At 37.3% G+C, this 24,909-nt stretch overlaps 1 protein-coding gene across 2 annotated transcripts; it reads left to right on the forward strand.

Annotated features, from left to right (window-relative positions):
- The first annotated feature begins 291 nt into the window (after window positions 1-291).
- On the forward strand, window positions 292-14,116 carry LOC149804858 (kelch-like protein 38). Of its 2 annotated transcripts, none has more exons than XM_089945365.1 (3): window positions 292-439; window positions 5,819-5,997; window positions 7,267-14,116. In XM_089945365.1, exons 2-3 carry the CDS (start codon window positions 5,821-5,823, stop codon window positions 8,794-8,796), a joined length of 1,707 nt encoding a protein of 568 aa, XP_089801491.1. In that variant the 5' UTR covers window positions 292-439; window positions 5,819-5,820; the 3' UTR covers window positions 8,797-14,116. The 2 variants fall into 2 exon arrangements, with proteins under 2 accessions (XP_089801491.1, XP_089801500.1); XM_089945374.1 differs by lacking the exon at window positions 292-439 and adding an exon at window positions 3,430-3,548.
- The last annotated feature ends 10,793 nt before the right edge of the window (window positions 14,117-24,909 follow it).

The raw sequence follows: 24,909 nt of genomic DNA on the forward strand, positions 1-24,909 counted from the left end.
TGGATGGGAACATCGTTTAGTCATTTCGTAAGAATACACATCATGTTGATGTGTTTAGTGATTCTCCTCTGGTGGAATGCACCACATGTTATAAAAGCAAACGTTGTTCCGATTATAAGTATGTCTCCTATCACTGCCATATCATTCAAACGAAAGTAGTTCAGAATGTAGTTCTCAGTGGCGACGAATTATATCTAAAGCGTCTTTTTGGACTTGAGGGAAAAGACCGAGGGGCTCCAATGGATTCTTTTTTTTTAGTTGTTGTTGTTGTTGTTGTATTTCTTCGGAATATTTCCCTCATTGGTAGCTTATCGTTATCCGAGGTTAAAAGCATATCATTTGTACTCGCATTGATGGACTCCACTCCTATCCGTGAACATTGGACTACTTCTGTATCTTAAGACACAACCAGGAACGGTATCCGACTTGAACTCGCAAGGTAAGAAATGTAAATGCTTATTTATATGGTCGTATTGACGGAGAGTTTGATAAACAAACGGAAGGAATAAAGGAACTTGAATGATATAGGTCGTTGAATAGGTGTATGTATGTATGTATGTATGTATGTATGTATGTATGGAAGTATGTATGTATGTATGTATGAATGTATGTTCCTCTGGATGGGTGGATGCACTAAATTTTGTGCTCGTGTTATCACTCACCAATACACCCCGTTCACCCATTCTTTCTGCACGCCTATGTATGTATCTATTCACTGACTTACGAAGATATAATAAGGTAGAAATGGAAAATCACCCCAGTAGTCTTAGTTACATCACAGTAGCCTTAGTTACATCACAGTAGTCTTAGTTACATCACAGTAGCCTTAGTTACATCACAGTAGCCTTAGTTACATCAAATACTGTCCTGTATTCTTCGCTCTATCAATAAAACAAATATATGAAACAAGCAGCTAGTTCTACTTTCACTTTTTAAATAACCTTGAAATATTGACCTCACACAAGACGGAAGTGATCACAATGCTTTATTTTCATTTTCGACGACCGGTGACAAATAAATGAACATCATCTATTTGGGGATAAAATATGGTCATAATACATTTTAAAACTACCGATCGGATGCACATACATCGAGCCCGAGTACACACACGAACGAATTAATAATTCTTCTTAACAAAATTACGACTTAGCGAGAATAATTTCATTCCTGTGGTAATTATATTTTTATGTTTTAATTTGCATGAGAAAACAAGAAGGCAGTGCCAAAATCTGGAATATAAATTATATAGCAAATAAAAAAATTCATTTTTAAGCTGAGCGCAACGTGTGTGTGACAGACAGAAACTTAAAGGACTTATATAAACTTGCACCCGCCAACGCAGAACTGGTGTAAACGTGCCTAACAGTATTCAGGATCTATTTTGTATTTTTAGACTAACTGGAATTATCTTCAACCTAACTGGAATCCAGAAACTTTGGCGGGGGTGGGGGGGGGGGTGGTGGCATACTGATTCAACCAGAAGTAATAACAGGGTTCATAACGGTCTTTTAAGGTCTTTGACAGTTTGGGAAAAATGAGGTAGAATTTTCAAGGCCTTAACACTTTGGGAAAATCAAGCAGATTACCCTAAGGTCTTTAAAAGTCTTTGAAAATTGAAATAAACAGACATTTTAATTCTTTCCATAATCACAAATAAAATTGTCCAAGGTTGTTAGATTCTTATAAAAATGGGCATCTTCACACACATACACAGAGAGTATCAAACGCTGCGTAATATGATTACAGAGAGAAATCAACGATATTCCAATAACACAGCCAGCTTGAAATTTCCCACAAAATTTTCAGTCACCAGAAATATCGCTAGTAGTGGGAAGCTCTGCTCGGAATGCTTTCCTTTATTTTATGTCCTTTCCATCAATCGATCAAGACAAAATCAGGTTTGCACGCAGACCTGTAGTCATCTCTAAGAATTTACTGTTCTATATAGCTGAAACAAAGAGTTTCACGTAGCATTTTATATTTCCACGCTTTTCTTGTTAATTGTTTCGTTTGGTGTTTATTACTTTCACGAGTGTTAACCTTTCGCAAAGGTATCCTTTGATCCCCAAAATGCTATGGCATAAAATGTACGGTATGTGCATTATACACACCAAAAAGGAAAGAAAAAATTAGGTTAACTTTTGTCCCCAACCTCCTAAAATTGTACAGTAGTAAATTTCATTCGCACCATCGCAACTGTGTAAACGCCTCTCCAGTTTTTGGATATTATTCCATTGCAGACCAACTCAACCGACACGTTTCTGTTAAGAGACTAACAAATTAGTATTATGACTCTGTGGTCTTAAACTAAGTAATATAAAAGATCGAAAACCAACAAGGTTTGTAAAATTCAACAAATAATATATTTTCCTTGAACAGAAAGTGAAAATTTAAAAAGAACTTACAGTACTGGGAATTAAATCCCAATTAGTCCAAAAAGTTATATAGCCAGCTCTTATAAATAAAGTTCTAAATAAATTCCATTGGTGTTCGAAAGAAGTGTTGATGTGCCATTAGTAGCCTGCGACGTTGAGATGTGCCAACATTATTTCGATGAATCACAGTAATATAATCCAAGATGTCCCTGTTTGAATTCAGTATAAATCCCAGTTAATATCTGTCCAAGAATATTATTTATGAGCAATTTGTATTTCTACCGAATAAGTAATCTCAATAAATAATTTCACCCAAATCAATTACTTTACACAACAATACAACTGATTCTGCTTCAGATGTTATTGCAGGAATGAGTAGTTTCTCAAATTAACAAGATTATAAACCCCTATACCTGACCTAGGTCGCAATTTGCATTTTCTGAAAATATTAGTTTTATCTAGTGAAATTTTACGTTCTAGAAAATTTTATTTTTTTTAACAAGATAAAATCAGTTGCTAAAATTGTAATAAAGAACATCGTAAAAAATAATGTCCTTGACTCAGACCAAGATAATGATTGTATTATTATTATTATTATTATTATTATTATATAGTATGTAATATATGCTGCATCAGTGATATACCATGAGATGTATAAATGTTTTATTAAAAGGAAACTTGGCTTGCCGAGTTTCCTTTTAATGAAAAATGTATACAACAAGTGGTATATCATTGATACAGCGTACATACTATACATATATTTTATTTATATTACATACAAATACACACATTTGTACTTTGAATGGTGTTATCATATGCGCCAGGCAACTGTGTATTGATCGAGTGAATGAACTCCTCACATCCCTGCGAGTGTGTCCGCAACAAAATGTAGTTCTATGATTTTTCTTTTTTTCACGACCACATATGCAAATTGATAAGTTGGTTGTTTTCTTTTTTGAGTTTCTATATGTATTCGCATTTATCAAATCAATATAAGACACACTCATGATTTGAACATGAAATATGGTTTTTATGAAGAAAGTAGTGGCACTGTGCACTACAAACACAGTTAGCATCTTGTACACTGAACCTGAACTGTGAGGCATTTACGTGCTGGCGTATGGAAATTATTGTGGAATAGAAACTAAGCGAAATGACGAACCAACAAGAGAGGTAATTAAGAGAGAGAGAGAATAACAAACACAAATTAAATATACAAAACTATAGTTCCAAACATTTGAATCCATTAGGTTTTTAGTTGTGGTGACTTTCTAAGGATGGTGTAATATTATGTCTTGATTGTAAATTGAGCAAAGTGAAATTCTTCACAAGAAGGCCGCCGACATGGTAGGACAAATGGGACAAACTTCCGGGGCTCACAATGGTCAGGGGGCCCACTGCCGTCACAATTTGTAATTCAGAGGGGCCTACTGAATCATTTTTCCTAGGGCCCACAAATCCTATCCACAGTCCTGCTTCGCAAAATCGCTTATCTTTTTGCAAAACGTGATATTGCCCATTCTCAGCACTTACATGATCAAATCATCATTTCCTGAGGTGTGTAGTTTTTGCTCTTTGTCAAGCTCTTACGTTTCAGAGGTCAATAAATATTGCATGCAGTTTGCATTCCTATGATGCTTAAATGGAAGTAATAGGTTCTGAAAAACACCGGAATTTGTAAAGCTTGTATCGAACTTTAACGTGACATTTGCAGTGATATAACCTACTGGGCGAACTTCTTTGGAAAGTCACGAAGTCGCATGACTTTGTTTAAAAGGGTATTAGCACAGACTGGGTGAGGGAGGGAATGAATCAGTTACCATGACCTTAAGATTGATTTTGATAAGGGTATATAGTATGACGTCAGATGGCGAAAATAAGTTGATCGTTGAAATTCGGAAAGATCTTCTACCTAGTAGTAGCAACAAAGAGAATCAAAATGTTGACCAGTGGCCATGACCTTGAAGACATGACCCCAAAATATATTACACAACACAATGATACTTAAGGAAACAAAGTCATTTACTGATATCCTAGAACCCTAAAGTTATTGAGCGAAAAAGAAAGACGGAAAACGAATCAAATTGATCAGTGACCTGAACCGTAACGACATGGCCTATCCCCCCGATGTTTTCCACGACATGTCATTTTCTGGTTATATGTTATCAAACTATGTATTATCCGTCTATCTCAAACGTCTTTAAAATAATAGAATAGAAGTGAAAGTATGACAGACGAACGGACTGAAACACTAATATTATGCAAGATATGACGGGCGTTTGCGGGGTTCGCGCTTATTTTTAAAACCTTGTGCTGAGAAATGAACTTAATACAAATCGCCGATAATACTTTCCCAACCCTATTTTGTTTCTTCATCAAATCTCTCCTATGTTCAAAAATTGCTCTTTTATTTTACAAAAAGACGATATAGTTCCCCTCTAAATTTTCACTTCTAAAATACATCGTGACTATACCTCCCGCTTTTGGTAAGGCAGTGACTAAATTTTTGCATATTTGCAATTTAAAAAAAAAAAAACTTTCTGCATAGATAAAATACTAGTAACTTAGACGTCAGATTATGCAACCGCGTTATGGTTGATGTTTTACCCAAGATTATTTCTTCGTGGTACAACTTTTGAAGAAACAACAGATCTTGTAGTTGTACCTCTGTTACTGCTTGAGGATCCAATATTTATTTTCTCTTCTCATGATGAATACGGTATTCAACCTTTTAGTAAACCACATATGGATGCCATCAGCAAAACTAAGACTCGTGTGTGCTTGAAAACAAATGTCCAGATGAAATTATGTCATATTTTTTGAAACATTTGGACTATTGCCTATGAAAGCTCATCTGGCCATTTGATATTCTTGCTATGTAATTTTCACTAAATTTCAGTAGTGTGACTGAATATTGGGTTTCAAGTACAGAAAAAAAGGATAACATAAATCTTCCAATAACATTTGGGTTGTCTGAATTAAAACATCATTCGACTGGATAAATGAATTTGACAAAAAGATATAAATTGGAGAACTTTCCTTTATCAGCAGTATACGAATAGGAGTAATTGGTAACATAATGTCGCACTGTTGACATTGCGGTACGAAGTCAACACTGAAGCTTTAAGGAACAGGAATATCAAAATTCTTCGTTCAAGAGTTGTACTAGAATCCACATGTTCTAAGCGCTTTGTATCCACAGTTGCGTTAATCTAAGAGTCATTAACATTGTGTCTTAGAAAATGGCCTAAAAGTGGCTATAAGTTGGATGTACTAATTAGGATAGAACATGTCAGCATGCACGCCTGATCATTGTACAGATTAGATTTTAACGTGTGTCTCGAGCTGAAAAGACAGTTTTGAATTGAAACAGCCAACATCAAATATTGATTTTGTGAAAAGAGCGACATATATAACTTGCTTCATTGAATTCACTGTTTTAGGTATGAATTGGCGTGAAAAATACAGTGCAGATTTGGCATCGCGGCTTCAAAGCTTCCGATGCAGTCAGCACTACACCGACGTGGAAGTGAAGGCGGGGGAGATGGTGTTCTACTGTCACCGAGTCGTACTTTGCGCCATGTCTGAATATTTCGACGCAATGCTGCAGAATCCTATGAAGGTCAGTACATTTTATTTGCAGTAAGATAAGTTCCGATGTGTGTGTGTGTGTGTGTGTGTGTTTACACGTTTGTATGTGTGTGTTTTGAAAGAAAATCAAACACATTAGACATATACAGTACCATTAGAGCTTTAATTAACATAACAGAATATCATGATGACAGATGAGATGCTGCTTTTAGGTTTAAGGGGGCAGGGTCCAGTTTTTATGTACAAATTTAATGCCGCAATCAGCGACCTAGTATAAAAAATCATAAAAAATCAAATACACAAGTGAGGTCAAAAAGGTCCATATTTTTAGATACCTATATTAAAACAAAGCATAAGAATAGTATTCACTTGACCAGAGAAGTCAATGGCAATTCACAGCAGAAGAGGTTTATGCACCCCAACCCCTATTTTATACCTGCATTTTTCACATCCAAATGCCATTTTTGACAGCATGTGGTGCTCACAGTGCAAACGCAAGCCCGTTCCCTGGATGAAAATTTTGAAAAACATTGTCTACTAAATAGTTTTTTTATGCAATTCAGAATAGTTGTCATCCAAGCCATTTTTGAGATACTCTAGTTGCCTTGAACCCACGTGTCTACTGCTATGGGAGGCTAGCTCTTCTTCCTAGCCAACTATTGGTATTTCACTATCAACATACTGCAGAGAAACTATGGAAGGTGTACATGCCTGACATCAGTTTCAAGAACAACACAGGCCCAAAACACCTAGTTCACAAATATATCCATATCTATAAATACTAAACAATAATAGCTGAAAAAGTCACACCATAGCATTAAGTTAAGAAATTTGCCAGGGGCCAATTTACGAAACTGGACCCTGCCACCTTAAGCTCCACCAATTCGGCTGTCTGGTCTACATCAATATCTGGACTATTTACAAGTGAACAAAGAATTTTAGTGCGACTGGAGATCAAGTTTGGAGGCAGGTAACATGGCGCAAAAGTGACGAATGTGTCCTGGAAGAGTTTTGTTAATATTATGAATATATATGCAAAATTGTAATTAAATTATAACTCTGACTTACATTTATTGTTCTGTTGTTTGAATTTATTAAGAATGTCATGAACCAAAATGAACCTTACCTACGCTTGGCAACAATTCTGAGAATTAGTTCATGTCACCTTTCTTATTTAGCATACAGTATATGTATTTCGTCAGACAGTCATTACAAGCCCTAAATGTACAAACAGCTAATTAAATCCTAGCTACATATATATTACAAAGCAATTTGCCAGTATTGCTGTCACTGCTTTCAGGAGTCTGGCAGTGGAATGATCACCTTGCAGGACGATGAGGATGTTGTTGAAGCTGTTCTCAATTTCATCTACACTGGTGACAAAGTTGTTACAGAACAAAACGTCTACAAGCTCTTAGATGCAGCTCAGTGCTACATGCTTCCGTCACTGTCCCTGCAGTGTCAGGAATTCCTGACAAGTGGTATCACAAAGGAGAATTGTGTTGGGATCTGGAAAGTGGCTGGTCTACATGGCTGTTGCGATGTTGCCGACAAGGCATGGTATGAAATCCTCAAAAATTTTTCAGGTACCTTTGAAAATGAAGATTTCCCACAGCTTTCATTTGATGAATTGAAACGGATTCTAGAAGACCCGTTGTTAAATTGCCCCGAGGATCATCTGAAGTGCAGGGCAGTGGTTCGCTGGTTGGAGGCAGACTTAGATGAAAGGCATATACATATCCTTGACTTGTTCATGCATTTGCTAAAGTTAAAACTGACTTTCGAAACTATTAACGAAGAAGTTCGAGGTAGTCAGCAACTTGCTGGACTGACAGTTTGCCAAGAACATTTAGAAGCAGTCAGAAAAATGACATTCACGTCACTTGTCCCATCTCCAGCTGGTGAGTATGACAAGTGTTTTATAATGATTGGTGGAAAAGAGACTGGCGAAAACAAGAATATCACTTGCTTCAGTTTTAAAGATCGACGATGGCTTGAGCTTCCATCTTTGAGAAGAGATCCAGGATTCTTCTTTGCTGTATGCGCGTTGAATGATTTCCTTTTCCTCAGCGGAGGAAGTGTTAAACGAGATCAGTTTCTCTGCTACAGTGGAACTCTAGGTGTATGGAAGGATTTTCCGGATTTGATTGAGGAAAGGCAAAGACACTGTATGCATACAGTTAGAGGAGGAGTCTACATACTTGGTGGACATTCAGGTGTAGATGACTCTACCGCTATGTGGGAAGTAGACAGGTTTGATATTGCACAGGAGAGATGGGACCAGGTTGGGCAATTGGCTGTCCGAGTCCATTCCCCATCCGTGGCAGTTCTTGGTACCAATATTTTTCTCTTTGGTGGACGAAACATGCAAGAAACAGGTCGAGGCCCATCAAACATTATCCAGATGTTTAACACAGAGAAAAGATATGGTAGCAAACTTGATGCAAAGCTCCCAATTCCAACAAAAGGTCCAACTTTAGGGGCAGTGACAATCCAGAATACAGTGATAATCCAGGATACAATAGTGCTGATCATGTTTATGTCAGGAAAAGGTGTTGCCTTTTCGTTTGATGGGCGTTCTACTCCAAAACAAATAGGCGAGGTGGAACATTGTCCAAAGAAGGAATATGGGATAGCAAGTTATGACAACAAGGTCCTGTTAGTTGGAGGGGAATCAGGGGAGATGAGGACATTAAAGTCCATGGTCCTTTACAATCCAGATAGTGGTGTTAGCATTGAATTACCAGAAAAACTGCATTTTGAAGCCAAGAATTTTGGTCATGCTACAATGTACATTCGTAGAAGTTTTTTGAAAACTGATGTTGCTTGAAGCCAGTGTATATTAGAACCTAGGCTTTAAATATTATCAGTCAATGGAATACAGTCGAATGGTAAATGACTCTATCAAGTTTGAATAAATTTGTGAGTGGGGATAAGACTTGTAAGACTTCCAAGTTAAAGAATGTTGATTGTTTCACCATTTGAGTTTGATTACCATGTAATACTCCAGGTCAACTATTTCAGTTTATGATATCATCATTGCATATGTGTCTAATTTTAGTCCCAACCACACTTTTATTGGATATGTCCTTATAGTTTTTTTTCTTCTCACTATCTCCAGTCAAGAAACACATCAGTTACTAGATTTTTCAGAAAATGCGCAGCCAGCTGATTTGGAATAAAAGGTTGACCGTCATTTGTGACATACTCCAAGGGATGTGGTTTGCCTGTATGAAAATCATCATTAATGTGGACAAGGGGAGAAGTAATTGTCTTTTAAAGTTTCCTGACTTATTTTTTTTCTTCCTTGAGTATTTGCCCATTAAAGTAGAAGTAGATCACTTGAGCCTTGCTAGATTATCAAATTAATAATTAAATAATTTTAATATCATTCACCACCATGTGTTATATTATTTATTGCTTTAAAATGTGTTTGAATAACTTCAGTTCTCCATAATATTTTAAGAATTTTAATTTGTAAAATGGTGTGGTAAATACAAAAAAATCAACTACAAAGAGAGAAGATTGTTGCCTGTAGTCCTGAGATATATATTGACTGCATGCAACAGGTAATATATGGTATGTATGTGCTTGTAGTTATGTCAAACTGCAAGCAACAAAGATCCTAATCTGCCATAGCACAATTTACCCACAGATCAGGGTCTATCCTGTTTGTTCTACTGACTATTCCTAACAAACTGCACAGACCCAGATCTGCCAGCACAGTTTGTGGCAGAAGATTTGGGTGTGTACAGTATGCTGTTGGATTTATGTTATAAGCGAGTATATACGGTATACTTTTGAGCATCAGGTGAGACTTTTAGCATTCCAGTGAATCACTGACTCTTAAAAATTGGTTGTTTGGCACACAGTGGTACCTCAAACTATGTACTAGACACATGTTTAAGAGTCATGACTGTTAATGTCACTAATAAATAGTTATTGTGAAACTGCATTTTGAACCTCCCTAACATTTGTGTGTGTGAATTCAGTGAATACTGCATGCAAGTTTTTCAAATGCTGGATTCAATATACCTAACTATGCACCCACATATTTTCTTTAAAAAAATAAATAATTAGACTACCTGAAGTTTGAAACACTTATACTACCTGAAGCTTAAAATAAATTTTGAACTTTAATTTTTGAAAATCTCATGTGCAATAGTCAAACTGTAACAACAGACCAGATGAACAGAAGGCATCAGGTGTAAAATCTAAACTCCATGTAATTATTATTATGGCAATCATGGTGGATATATTTTTTGTAAAAGTATTCTGAACTTTACGCAATTTTAAAACCAAGATGAAGTAAAACAGTTTTTACTGATGAGCCCCTGTAAAGGTTATGAACAGTTTAGAAGAATACTGTAGATTAATATTTTCAAGCCTACCACTACCACTGGGCTCCATAATTTTGAAATTCCTTCAGAGCACAGACAAAAGTAAGATCTAAAACTCAAAAATGACCTATTTATTTACTACATGGTGGGTTGGTTGCTGTTTAAAGGCACATAATCACAACAAAGGCTATGTTGTGCAGATGCATTGGGAGCAAAACTGCCACGCCCAGATGCACACCATGGCATCCAGCAAGGACTGGTCTGTACAGGATGAAATGTACATGTAGAGTCAGGGGCCCCGAGTGGCTGAGTGGTCTAAAGCGTTCTCTGTTACGGATCACTGCCATCTCACCTCTGTCTGCGTGGGTTCAAGTCTCGGATTCGGCCAATGTGGGTACGTGAGAAAGCTTGCCAGTAGCTTCATGTGGGTCAGTGGTTCTTTCCGGGGTTTTCCCGGGTTCTTCCTCCACCATTAATACTGGCTGCCATGTATAGCCTATCGTGTGCTGAAAAATGGCGTTAAACCCTACAACAACAACAACAACATCATGTAGAGTCTGTATTCATTATTGTAATTTGGCATGCATATGTTTGTATATTGTATTTAATTTTGTTTTTTTAGTAAGAACACCTGTACTTGTAACACATCAGTGGCTGCATCTTGCCATGGAAATATCAGATGGATGCTTTTTCCCAGTAACACACAAAGGCAGATGACCTTGACTGGCCTGGGTGGGTATTAAACCAGCAACACATGGATTAAGAATCCAGCACTCAACCAACTGACCTACTGCTGTTCCCTGAATGTGGATGTGGAGATAATAAAAATAAGATAATATAATACAGTCAGTGAACAATATTGACCCTGTACTAGATGATGGCCTGGCCATTCAGTACAATCAATGAACAATATGGAACCTGTGCCTTATGATGGCCTGACCTCAGTACAGTCAATGAACAATATGTAACCTGTACCTGATGATGGCCTGGCCATTCAGTACAGTGAATGAACAATATGGAATCTGTACCTGATGAAGGCCTGGTCATTCAGTACAATGAATGAACAATATGGAACCTGTACTTGATGATGGCCTGGCCATTCAGTGCAGTGAATGAACAATATGGAACCTGTACCTGATGAAGGCGTGGCCATTCATTATAGTCAATGAACAATATGGAATCTGTACTTGATGATGGCCTGGCCATTCAGTATAGTCAATGAACACTATGGAACCTGTACTTGATGATGGCCTGGTCATTCAGTACAATGAATGAACAATATGGAACCTGTACTTGATGATGGCCTGGCCATTCAGTACAGTGAATGAACAATATGGAATCTGTACCTGATGAAGGCCTGGTCATTCAGTACAATGAATGAACAATATGGAACCTGTACTTGATGATCGCCTGGCCATTCAGTATAGTCAATGAACAATATGGAACCTGTACTTGATGATGGCGTGGCCATTCATTATAGTCAATGAACACTATGGAACCTGTACTTGATGATGGCCTGGTCATTCAGTACAATGAATGAACAATATGGAACCTGTACTTGATGATGGCCTGGCCATTCATTACAGTCAATGAACAATATGGAACCTGTACTTGATGATGGCCTGGTCATTCAGTACAATGAATGAACAATATGGAACCTGTACTTGATGATGGCCTGGCTATTCAGTATAGTCAATGAACAATATGGAACCTGTACTTGATGATGGCGTGGCCATTCATTATAGTCAATGAACAATATGGAATCTGTACTTGATGATGGCCTGGCCATTCAGTATAGTCAATGAACACTATGGAACCTGTACTTGATGATGGCGTGGCCATTCATTATAGTCAATGAACACTATGGAACCTGTACTTGATGATGGCCTGGCCATTCATTATAGTCAATGAACACTATGGAACGTGTACTTGATGATGGCCTGGCCATTCAGTACAGTCAATGAACAATATGGAATCTGTACTTGATGATGGCCTGGCTATTCAGTATAGTCAATGAACAATATGGAACCTGTACTTGATGATGGCCTGGCCATTCAGTACAGTCAATGAACAATATGGAATCTGTACTTGATGATGGCCTGGCTATTCAGTACAATGAATGAGCAATATGGAATCTGTACTTGATGATGGCCTGGCTATTCAGTATAGTCAGTGAACAATATGGAACCTGTACTTGATGATGGCCTGGCCATTCAGTATAGTCAATGAACACTATGGAACGTGTACTTGATGATGGCCTGGCCATTCAGTACAGTCAATGAACAATATGGAATCTGTACTTGATGATGGCCTGGCTATTCAGTACAATGAATGAACAATATGGAATCTGTACTTGATGATGGCCTGGCCATTCATTACAAACAATGAACAATATGGAATCTGTAGTTAATGATGGTCTGGCCATTCATTACAAACAATGAACAATGTGGAACCTGCACCTGATGATGGCCTGGCCATTCAGTACAGTCAATGAACAATATGGAATCTGCACCTGATGATGGCCTGGCCATTCATTACAGTCAGTGAACAACAAATTGATCATCTGTCAGTCAAACCTTTACATCTTTGTCATTCCAATGAACTAACGACCAATACAAATGCTTGGTAATTGTCAAGTAATATGTATTCACATCCTCACTTTAAGATTGCAGGAGTTCGAATGCTGAACTGTCCAATACTATTGTACTTTTAACAATGTACATTTTGACTCAGTGGTTAAGGAGCTTGACTCCTGACTAGATGGGTACAAGTTCAATGGTGCTTGTACTTAAATCTACCTTGTGCTAAAAATAGACCATAACATCATTGTGCCTGTCTGCCGCCGTACATTTTTCAGACAAAGCACAGAGATACGCTTAGTAGCATGTAGTAATTCGCGATATATATGCAAAAATAAAGTTTTTTTATTTGCACTTCCCTCATTATGTAAAGTTGTCATATGTTCAGCTATAATATATGAGCAATAATTTGTACATTGTATTTCTTTGTCATCCGTTTGTATTGTTTTCTAATCTTCATTTAGTAAAACTCTCCTATATGCATATTATATATGTATGTGTGTGTATGTTTGTATGTATGCATGTGTGTGATTTGGATTTTTTAACATAGCTTTAACAGTTTTTCAGTAATATGGCTATGATGTCTGCAGTGGGGCAGTTCATAGACATGTCTAGCACTGGGGCATCATGCAAAAGACATGTAGCATGATGTCCCACCCAGTCACATTATCCTGACACCGGGGCCGACCAGTCCTAACACTAACCTCTTAATGCTGTGTGCCAAGCGAGGCAGCTGTTAGTACCATTTTTAGAAGTCTTTGGTATGACTTGGCCGGGTATCGAACCCATGACCTCCCGCATCCGATGCGGACACTCTAACCAATAGGCCACATGAGCAGTTACTATGTGTGTGTGTGTGTGTGTGTGTGCCTCTCTCTCAAATGAATGTGTTGAAACCAATACTATTTATTTACTTTGTTTTCTTTTCAGTTAGTGTTTGTGTTTAAAATGTGTATTATTTTAAGGGTGGCTGTTGTCATTAGGGACAGCAGTTTTTTTTGCTGTTTCCATCATTACATGCAGAAAATTATACCTCCCGACAAAATTTAATTGTATATATCTTTTAGTTAAGGAAATGTATTATCCATGTAGTATAAATATAATCAACCAGTCCTGTTCTTTTCCACATCATAACTCTGACGAATATAATGCATTCTTATATGTTCTAAACTGTCATTCAAAATTATGACTTGTTTGTAAAACAGACATTGAAATAAACATATAAATTTCTCTTCTTTTTTCTTATCTTTGTTACTGATTAACACATCAGAATCAGAAAAGGTTGATAAAATCACTAATGCATAATACCAGCAAAACAAACCAACAAACAAATAAAACCCCAAAACACACATTGATGCATTGTTTTTAAATATATGGAATGTCTGTGCAACATTTCTAGATTATACAAGCATATCACATCAAATAAGTAGAGTGTAATTTTATGTGCTAAACAAAATATAAGAAATGGTCACTTTACTACATACACACCTCTCTATTTAAAACATGAATAAGAACACTTTATCAACATTGTTTAAGGGGGTGGGGGCTGGCAGTTGTCTTGGAAAATGTAATTGTTTATATCTTTTAATTAAGGAAATATATTATTCAAATAGTATAAATATAATCAACCAGTACTAATCCTTTCCACAATGTAACTCCAATGAGCATAACACATTCTTATATATTCTAAACTGTCATTAACAATTAGGATTTGTTTGTAAAATGGACATTGAAATAAACCTATAAATTTTTTGAGAGGCTGGACTGTCAACAGAGCAGCAATTTTGTAAACAGAACACAGATTTCACTTTCGGATCATCACTAAGGCCTTATTACTCACTCTGCACTCTCGTCGAAATACACACAGACAACAACACCCTGAGCTCATATTTGCAAGAATAAACAATTACCTTTAAATCCCCACCAAAAAAACATAAATACAATTCTTCTATCACCACCAAAATGAGAGGGAAAAATGTTCTAAAAATAGACTAGAACTATATTCATGGGTCACTGAACTGGAAGTACTAATTGTGACCTGATTCCACTTATTTTTTTCACTATGTACAGCACTTGATACAAAAGGAGGCAGAGAGTTATAGCATGAGTACATTATGAGTACAGTTTTCTTGAAATTTTCAGAATGGTTTAAAAATTAATATTAAATCATGTCATTTTAACAGTCATAACTTTGACATTTTCCAGTCATAACTTTGACATTTTCCAGTCATGTCGAATGATATTTTCCAGTCACATGGAATTACATTTTCTAGTAACGTGGAATAACAATTGTTAGTCATGTGGAATAAAATTTTACAGTCATGTGGAATATAATTTCAGGGTATATTTAGAAGAAAGAATTGATCACTTGAGATTATATTTTAAATATATACAATGCAATAACCTAATTAAATTTTTTTTTAAGAAAAACAGACTTTACATACATTTTTGGAGCTAATGAGTACTCAAGAGTAATTTCCACACTGGTAATGGGTTAATGTTTGTCTGGTAAAAATCACTTACCAGGAAAAGATTGAGAAGTAAAATATTTATATCCTTCTTAAAGAGAAAGTTTCTGTCAATCCCTTGATTTTATGCATCATTACAGAAATACATATTGCTTTACATAGCTAAAACACTGTGGCATAAATAATTGGAATAGTTAGGAGATACATGACTTGATTTGTGAGGGTATAATAAGTCATTCTAAATTACATAGAAAGAAATATGGTTCCATTAACATGACTTACCTCGTATAAAGGCCCCAAACTGTAACTTTTATCGTGTGTGCAAAAAAAAACAAAAAAATGGTTTCCAAATTGTGCCTTGTTTTTACATTGAAACCAGTAGGTTTAGATTCTTTGAGATGGATCAAAAAATGATAAAAAGAACAAATTAGTACCAACCTTCCTAAACTATATTTTTATATGCCGTAACTGGAACTACACATTTTTTTAAAAGGCTTTTTCTCCTTTGTGGTAGTACACAAGAATATATGATCTCATCATTTTGACAGACATGAATAATGTAGCATGTTTAAACTTTATTTATCATTGACAATTCACAACATATCTTAGGTTGAGATGGTAAGAAATATACACATTTAAGCCCCCAACATGTTTACTGTACAAAACCTCAATTCAGCAGTGTACAAACACTACACAGGCACTCGATTTTATCAGTATAAAGGGAAAACTCATGATAACACCCTCTTTTACTCAAAGTTTTAATTGGGAGTAGAGTAGGGTGTTATCATCATTTAATCCCTGTTTTACTGATAGGATCAAGTACCTGTGAAACACTGTGATAATTATAGTACTCTCCTCTTTGTAAAATAATAAAATTGTTTTTAAATTACTTTCCATAAATTTAAAGTGTGTAAAAATATCTGAAGAGAAATTTTAATTCATTTATTTTGACAGTAGATTTGTGCATGAATACAAAGTATAACAGGACATAATTTTACATTACTGTTGCTTCCAAAAATTGCTCGTTGTCCCTTTATGTTACATATACATAGCAACAAACTTACTGGCTCCAATGTATGCTTAAAGCACAACATACCGTATATATTCACCTGTAAGTCAAGTCCTAATTCAAACAGGAAAGAAACTGAATGCATCAAATAATGCATCAGCAGAACAGGGTTTGTGTTGCTCATTCTGCAGATTATACCAAAGAAAGACGTGTGTATATATATATATATATATATATATATATATATATATATATATATATATACACACACATATATATATATATATATATATATATATATATATATATATATATATATATATATGTATATTCAACTCGTTTCATAAATTCAATATTAAATCATTACCCATTTGAGATCATATATATATATATATATATATATATATGGTAAGTGACTGATGATGCCCTAAGATTTACTGGATCATCCCATGCAGTACATTTAACATGATTATATCAATCTGTATATATAATTATTGTTCCATTCTGTTGTGTGACCCAAGAAGCAAAGGCCAGAAATGTTTTTTGTTTTTTGTTTTTTTCTCCTATATATTTGATACTGTTTGCCCATGTGAGAAAGCCATGTGGGACACATCTGTCTCCCACAATTGCAATGAGTAGCACTGTAGATGACAACTTTATTCTTGTGATGTCATAATCATTTGCAATTTCTTATCGGTTTTGTTAATGAAAAGAAATATTTTGCTAACCTATAAACATTAATCATTGTTTAGAACAAATTCATTTGTCAACCTAACACATTTGTGCTGTTTTGAAGGATGTAAAAGACAGAAGATTTTTTTTTCTTTCTGTATTTCTAAAGCTGTATAGATACTGATGTAATGCCATATTGCTTTTCCAAAATGTCCTAATATAGTGAAAAATAATCCTTCACATGAACTGTTGTGGGTAGGAAGAACCCAGCTTCAGTATTTGAAATTTTTGAACAATAACTCTGAAAAGCTACATCCCTGCCCACAATTTCTGACCATTGGGATGCATTTTCCTACCCACACCAATGTGTAAAGTATAATCTTTTATTCCAAAGGTAATGTTTTTGTCCCAGTCATGAAACACTAACTGCATTTTCAAATATCAAAATTTGCACTGATGAAATTGGATTACTTTGACCTCATTTTCTTTCTTTAATTAACTATGTTAGATTTTTTTGTCAAACAATGGAGCAGGCAAAACATCACATTCCATATAATCACTTTTTTTTCTTCTCAATCTTCAATTACACTGGATTGTTTCTTGAAAACCTAATGAACTGCATGCCAACTATAAAAGTTTATAATGAACATGTTTATTTTGGGGGTATACATTTTCATGGTTTTGCAAAACAATCATAGTAATCACTTATGGAAATACACAATGTCTTTGGTGTAACTGATAGTAGAATTTGCGGTGTTGTTGGCACTTGCGCAGTCTCGGTAGCTTCAAAGTTTTTCTTTCCATTTCTTGGACACTTAAGTAATTAATAGATTTCTTCTGCAGTAATGAAATGCAATGGTTACATTCTGCTGGAAAGTAGCAACTGACAGGCATTGAGAGTAGGTCACAGCAAAATGTTGGCTATCGAGACCCATTAGTGGACAGATTATGTCTGGATAATCGGTTTCTGGATAATTAGTTCCTGGAAAATCAAATTTTTGTAAAAATGTAGAATTGTGAATGGAAATCTCTGTATTAAATGTTTCCTGAAGATTGTATGTTTAAATGTATGTATCACTAACTGAATCAATATTAACATTTTTGTATACATGTTATTACATGGTTAAGAGCAGAAACTGCAGAATCAATACAATATTTTAAAAATGCTTTCATTAAATATTAAAGGTATTGATGAAAGTGAAGGGTTGGGTGGCCAGTCCACAGAGGTGAACTACACAGTTGCCTAGGGCGCTAAGTTATATGGGATGCTAAATCTGAGGAGAAATTAATGGAAGATTGGTGTTGGGGACAGATTACATGGTTTGCCAAGGGCACCAAAATTGCTGGCAGCTGCACAAGGGCTGCCCCTGCCAAACTTTACATGTAATGAATATTTGGTCTATGGAGCCATGTGCCAAATAGCTTTAATCAAAGTTAACTGTGGCTAATATTGGTTTGTTCACACATGTGCCAGTAGGTAATTAACTCTGTCACTTGCTGTGTCACTAATGATCACAGATAGATAGTTAACTGCTTGGACCTGGACTACATAATGTGTTTGATCACACTGTTGAGTCTTTAAGCATGTCTGATTAGTTTGACATTTCTGCATGACACATTACTTCTTGGCTTTATGTGTTGGCATCCTTTAGTCTCGAGAGACGATGGAACTGCGCCCATGAGAGATGTCCCGGTTGGTGGTTGTGCAGCGTCTGCTGTGGCTAAGTAGTCCAATGCGGGAGTGGAAGTCCCTGCTGCACTTGCTGCGCTTGAAGGTTGTGTCAGGTGTTGGATGAAGCTGCTTCTTCTTCCTCTGCGATCCTCTTTCATCAGCTAGCAAGCGTTGCTTGTCCTCTCCGGCTTTCAGACCAGTGATCAGAGCATGTCGCCAGCCTGATCTGTCAAGAGCGAGCTCTTCCCAGGTGTTGACATCAATATCAAGGGTTTTCATGTCATGCTTACAGACATCCTTGAAGCGGAGATGTGGCCGTCCGATCGACCTTTTGCCAGAGGCGAGTTCCGAATAAAGAATGTCTTTGGGGATCCGTCCGTCAACCATCCGAGATACATAGCCCAGCCATCTGATGCAGCGTTGGCGGAGGAGCGTGATCATGCTGGGAATCTTGGCACGCTCGAGCACCTCGTTGTTTGTTACTCGATCGCTCCAGGTGATCCCGAGTATGTTTCGGAGGCATCGCATGTGAAAGGCGCTCAGTCTTTTCTCTTGTGAGGCGTACAGAGTCCAGGTTTCACTGGCATACATGAGAGTGCTTAGCGCGCATGCACGGTACACGGTGATCTTAGTGTTCATGGTCAGCATGCTGTTGTTCCACACTCTCTGTGACAGCCTGGAGAGAGTTGTTGATGCCTTTCCGATCCGCTTGTTGAGCTCAGCATCGAGCGAGAGGTTGTTGGTGATGGTAGAGCCGAGATACATGAACTGACTCGCCACCTCAAGTTCGTAGTTGTTGATGATGATGCTTGGGGGGTCCGCGTCCTGAACCATCACGTTTGTTTTCTTTAGGCTTATGGTTAACCCAAACTCATCACACGCTTTAGCAAAGCGGGCTATCAGGTGCTGAAGCTCAGCTTCTGTGTGGGTGGCTAGAGCAACATCGTCTGCGAAGAGCATGTCCCTGATGGTTACTTCACGCACTTTGCTCTTTGCCTTCAGTCGTGCCAGGTTGAACAGTCTGCCGTCTGATCGTGTATGCAGGTAAATCCCTTCTGTGGACGTCCCAAAGGACGTATATATATATATATATATATATATATATATATATATATATATATATATATATATATATATATATAGTAATAAGTAAAAAGTTTGGGGGACATAGTTATCGTCCATATAGGTGATCAGACTCTAGGTACAAAATGTTTCACTGTACTTGTTATACACAGCCATGGGGTTATCATTGGTAGATTAAAAGCATTCAGAAATATGAGGAATCTATCAATGTTAATGTTGACAAGAGCAGTTGTTGCTTGTGGACTGTAATTGTAGAATCGGCCCAATGCATTAGATAGAACAAGTGCTGGGTCAGTCGTTAGTACGCCAGACTTATGACTGAGAGGGTGCTGGTAATATCTTACCATTAATTTGGCCTGGGTTCAGCTACCATAGCATGTCATTGCTTGTGTTGCTGTGCTATAAAACACCAAACCAAATGATATGTACTGTATATAGAAGTTTCATGGGATATATACATGTATTAGATATAATTATAAATTAAATGCCAACCAACACATGGCATTGGAAGTTGAAATAAATTCATTGATTCTGGAGATACTATTACAAATCATACATACATGAATAGAACATAAATCAGGCTTTCTGTTAGTATCTATATTAGTAATATATAAATTAATTTGGCTTCAGTTTTGGCTTGTTCAGTTGTCAGTTTTGGTGGTTGCATATAAGAGAAACTGCCGGTTTACCCATCGTCCAGGTAAAATGGACAGAATATCCACAGTGCTAATGACCTTATCGGGAAGCAGCTTTACAAACTCCAGGTAATCTTTATGACTGTATTTTCTATAGCCCTCATGTAGATTTGAAAAATTAATCATAAACGTGACATCTCTAACATAATGAAATGGACACTAATAAATTAAAGTATAAAATGAACACAAAAAAAAAAATAAAAATTGTATGCATGTTAGTTTTTCACCACTCAATGGACACAAATAAATTAAAGTAAATAATTTTTATGACTGTATTTTCTATGGCCCTCATGTAGACTTGAAAAATTATTCATAAAAGTGACATTTCTAAAATAGTGAAATGGACACAAATACATTAAAGTGGAAAATGAACACACAAAATACCCAACAAAAATTGTATGCATGCTAGTTTTTCACCACTCAATGGACACAAATAAATTAAAGTAAATAATTTTTATGACTATTTTCTATGGTCCTAATGTAGACTTGAAAAATTATTCATAAAAGTGACATTTCTAAAATAGTGAAATGGACACAAATACATTAAAGTGGAAAATGAACACACAAAATACCCAACAAAAATTGTATGCATGCTAGTTTTTCACCACTCAATGGACACAAATAAATTAAAGGAAATAATTTTTATGACTATTTTCTATGGCCCTCATGTAGACTTGAAAAATTATTCATAAAAGTGACATTTCTAAAATAGTGAAATGGACACAAATACATTAAAGTGGAAAATGAACACACAAAATACCCAACAAAAATTGTGTGCATGCTAGTTTTTCACCACTCAATGGACACAAATAAATTAAAGGAAATAATGAACTCAAAATACCCTAACAAAATTTTTATGCATATATTAGTTTCTCACCACTGAATGGACACAAATTAAAGTGGAAAAGGAACACACAAAAAAAACATCAAAAATTGTATGCATATGTTACTTTTTTGCCACTCTAGTATGCCTAATATATGCAGCTTGAATAGGCCAGTAGTTAAGGCACTTGTTTTCACATGTACAGTTCTTGGTTCAATCCTCACTCCAGTGGTTATCCATCCATGTTTGGTGGTTTTTGCAAGGTACATATTAGTTTGATATCCTTATCCTTACCTTAAATACCCTATTATGCTTTCACCATTGCGTCAGAAAGTACTTGGTCTTATTATAGTTAGATTTCATTGTAAAACAGTCACTTGGAAGAAGGGTGCCATTGAGTACAATTTGTCATCATTGTGCATATTATTTGTGTATCTTTTTACATGCATATACATGTCTGCACATTGTCTACATCCTTGTGCATGTTTCTACTTTGCCCAAATCCTCTGTCTGCGTGGATTCAAGTTTTGGGCTTGGCCAATGTGGCTATGTGAGAAAGTTTGCCAGTAGCTTCTTGTGGGCTGGTGGTTCTTCCCGGGGTTTTCCTCCACCATTTATACTGGCCACCATGTATAGCCTATCTTGTGCTAAAAATGGTGTTAAACCCTATAACAACAACAACAACTTGCCCACATCTTTGTGCTTGTCTACATTGCCCAAATCCATGTGCTTGTCTGTACATTGTCCACATCCATATGCTTGTCTGTAGATTGCCCACATCCTTGTGCTTGTCTGTACATTGTCCACATCCATATGCTTGTCTGTACATTGCCCACCTCCATGTGCTTGTCTGTACATTGCCCACTTCCTTGTGCTTGTCTGTACATTGCCTACATCCTTGTGCTTGTCTGTACATTGCCCACATCATTGTGCTTGTCTGTACATTGCCCACATCCATGTGCTTGTCTGTACATTGCCCACATCCATGTGCTTGTCTGTACATTGCCCACATCCATGTGCTTGTCTGTACATTGCCCACTTCCTTGTGCTTGTCTGTACATTGCCTACATCCTTGTGCTTGTCTGTACATTGCCCACATCATTGTGCTTGTCTGTACATTGCCCACATCCATGTGCTTGTCTGTACATTGCCCACATCCATGTGCTTGTCTGTACATTGCCCACATCCATGTGCTTGTCTGTACATTGCCCACATCCATGTGCTTGTTTGTACATTGTCCACATCCTTGTGCTTGTCTGTACGTTGTCCACATCCATGTGCTTGTCTGTACATTGCCCACCTCCATGTGCTTGTCTGTACATTGTCCACATCCTTGTGCTTGTATACATTGCCCACATCCATGTGCTTGTCTTTACATTGCCCACATCCATGTGCTTGTCTGTACATTGCCCACATCCATGTGCTTGTCTATACATTGTCCACATCCTTGTGCTTGTATACATTGCCCACATCATTGTGCTTGTCTGTACATTGCCCACATCCATGTGCTTGTCTGTACATTGCCCACATCCATGTGCTTGTCTGTACATTGCCCACATCCATGTGCTTGTCTGTACATTGCCCACATCCATGTGCTTGTTTGTACATTGTCCACATCCTTGTGCTTGTCTGTACGTTGTCCACATCCATGTGCTTGTCTGTACATTGCCCACATCCTTGTGCTTGTCTACATTGCCCACATCCATGTGCTTGTCTTTACATTGTCCACATCCATGTGCTTGTCTATATTGCCCACATCCTTGTGCTTTTCTGTACATTGCCCACATCCATGTGCTTGTCTGTACATTGCCCACGTCCTTGTGCTTGTCTGTACATGGTCCACATCCATGTGCTTGTCTGTACATTGTCCACATCTATGTGCTTGTCTACATTGCCCTCATCCTTGTACTTGTCTGTACATTGCCCATACCCTTGTGCTTGTCGTCTACATTGCCCATATCCATGTGCTTGTCTGTACATTGTCCACATCTTTGTGCTTGTCTGTACATTGCCCACATCCATGTGCTTGTCTGTACATTGTCCACATCCTTGTGCTTGTCTGTACATTGCCCACATCCATGTGCTTGTCTGTACATTGCCCACATCCTTGTGCTTGTCTACATTGCCCACATCCATGTGCTTGCCTTTACATTGTCCACATCCATGTGCTTGTCTCTATTGCCCACATCCTTGTGCTTGTCTGTACATTGCCCATACCCTTGTGCTTGTCTACATTGCCCACATCTATGTGCTTGTCTGTACATTGCCCACATCCATGTGCTTGTCTTTACATTGCCCACATCCTTGTGCTTGTCTGTACATTGCCCATACCCTTGTGCTTGTCTACATTGCCCACATATATGTGATTGTCTGTACATTTCCCACATCCTTGTGCTTGTCTGTACATTGTCCACATCCATGTGCTTGCCTGTACATTGCCTACATCTATGTGCTTGTCTGTACATTGCCCACATCCTTGTGCTTGTCTGTACATTGTCCACATCCATGTGCTTGTCTGTACATTGTCCACATCTATGTGCTTGTCTACATTGCCCACATCCTTGTGCTTGTCTGTACATTGCCCATACCCTTGTGCTTGTCGTCTACATTGCCCACATCCGTGTGCTTGTCTGTACATTGTCCACATCCTTGTGCTTGTCTGTACATTGTCCACATCCATGTGCTTGTCTGTACATTGCCCACATCTTTGTGCTTGTCTGTACATTGCCCACATCCATGTGCTTGTCTGTATGTTGCCCACATCCTTGTGTTTGTCTGTACATTGTACACATCCATGTGTTTGTCTGTACATAGTACACATCCATGTGCTTGTCTACATTGCCTACATATATGTGCTTGTCTGTACATTGCCCACATCCGCTTGCTTGTTTGTACATTGCCCACATCCTTTGGCTGGTCTGTACATTTCCCACATCTATGTGATTGTCTTTACATTGCCCACATCATTGTGCTTGTCTGTACATTGTCCATATCCATGTGCTTGTCTGTACATTGCCCACATCTATGTGATTGTCTGTACATTGGCCACATCCATGTGCTTGTCTGTACATTTCACACATCTATGTGATTGTCTGTACGTTGCCTACACATATGTGCTTGACTGTACATTACCCACATCCATGTGCTTGTCTGTACATTATCCACATCTTTGTACTGGTCTGTAATGCTGTCAACATCTTTATGCATATCTGTGTATATCTGTTCACAATTTTGTGTATGTCTGTTCATTGTCCATAGCCTTTTGCATATATGGACATCTGTCTGCATTCTTATACATATCTGTGTATATGTCCACATGCATCTGCATATCTGCACATAAGACAACATCCTTGTGCATGTCTGCACATAAGACAACATCCTTGTGCATGTCTGCACATAAGACATCCTTGTGCATGTCTGTACATAAGATAACATCCTTGTGCATGTCTGCACATAAGACAACATCCTTGTGCATGTCTGCACATAAGACAACATCCTAGTGAATGTCTGCACATAAGACAACATCCTTGTGCATGTCTGCACATAAGACAACATCCTAGTGCATGTCTGCACATATGACACCATCCTTGTGCATGTCTGTA

Source organism: Sinohyriopsis cumingii, chromosome 2 (genome assembly GCF_028554795.1).
Source record: "Sinohyriopsis cumingii isolate HCF-2022 chromosome 2, ASM2855479v2, whole genome shotgun sequence".
NCBI lineage: Eukaryota > Metazoa > Mollusca > Bivalvia > Unionida > Unionidae > Sinohyriopsis > Sinohyriopsis cumingii.

Excerpts from the sequence above, each read along its gene's own strand:
- LOC149804858 (XM_089945365.1), top strand. The coding sequence starts at position 5,821 with ATGAATTGGCGTGAAAAATACAGTGCAGATTTGGCATCGCGGCTTCAA. Across the intron at positions 5,998-7,266 it reads TGCTGCAGAATCCTATGAAG|GAGTCTGGCAGTGGAATGAT; the intron begins GTCAGTACATTT and ends CACTGCTTTCAG.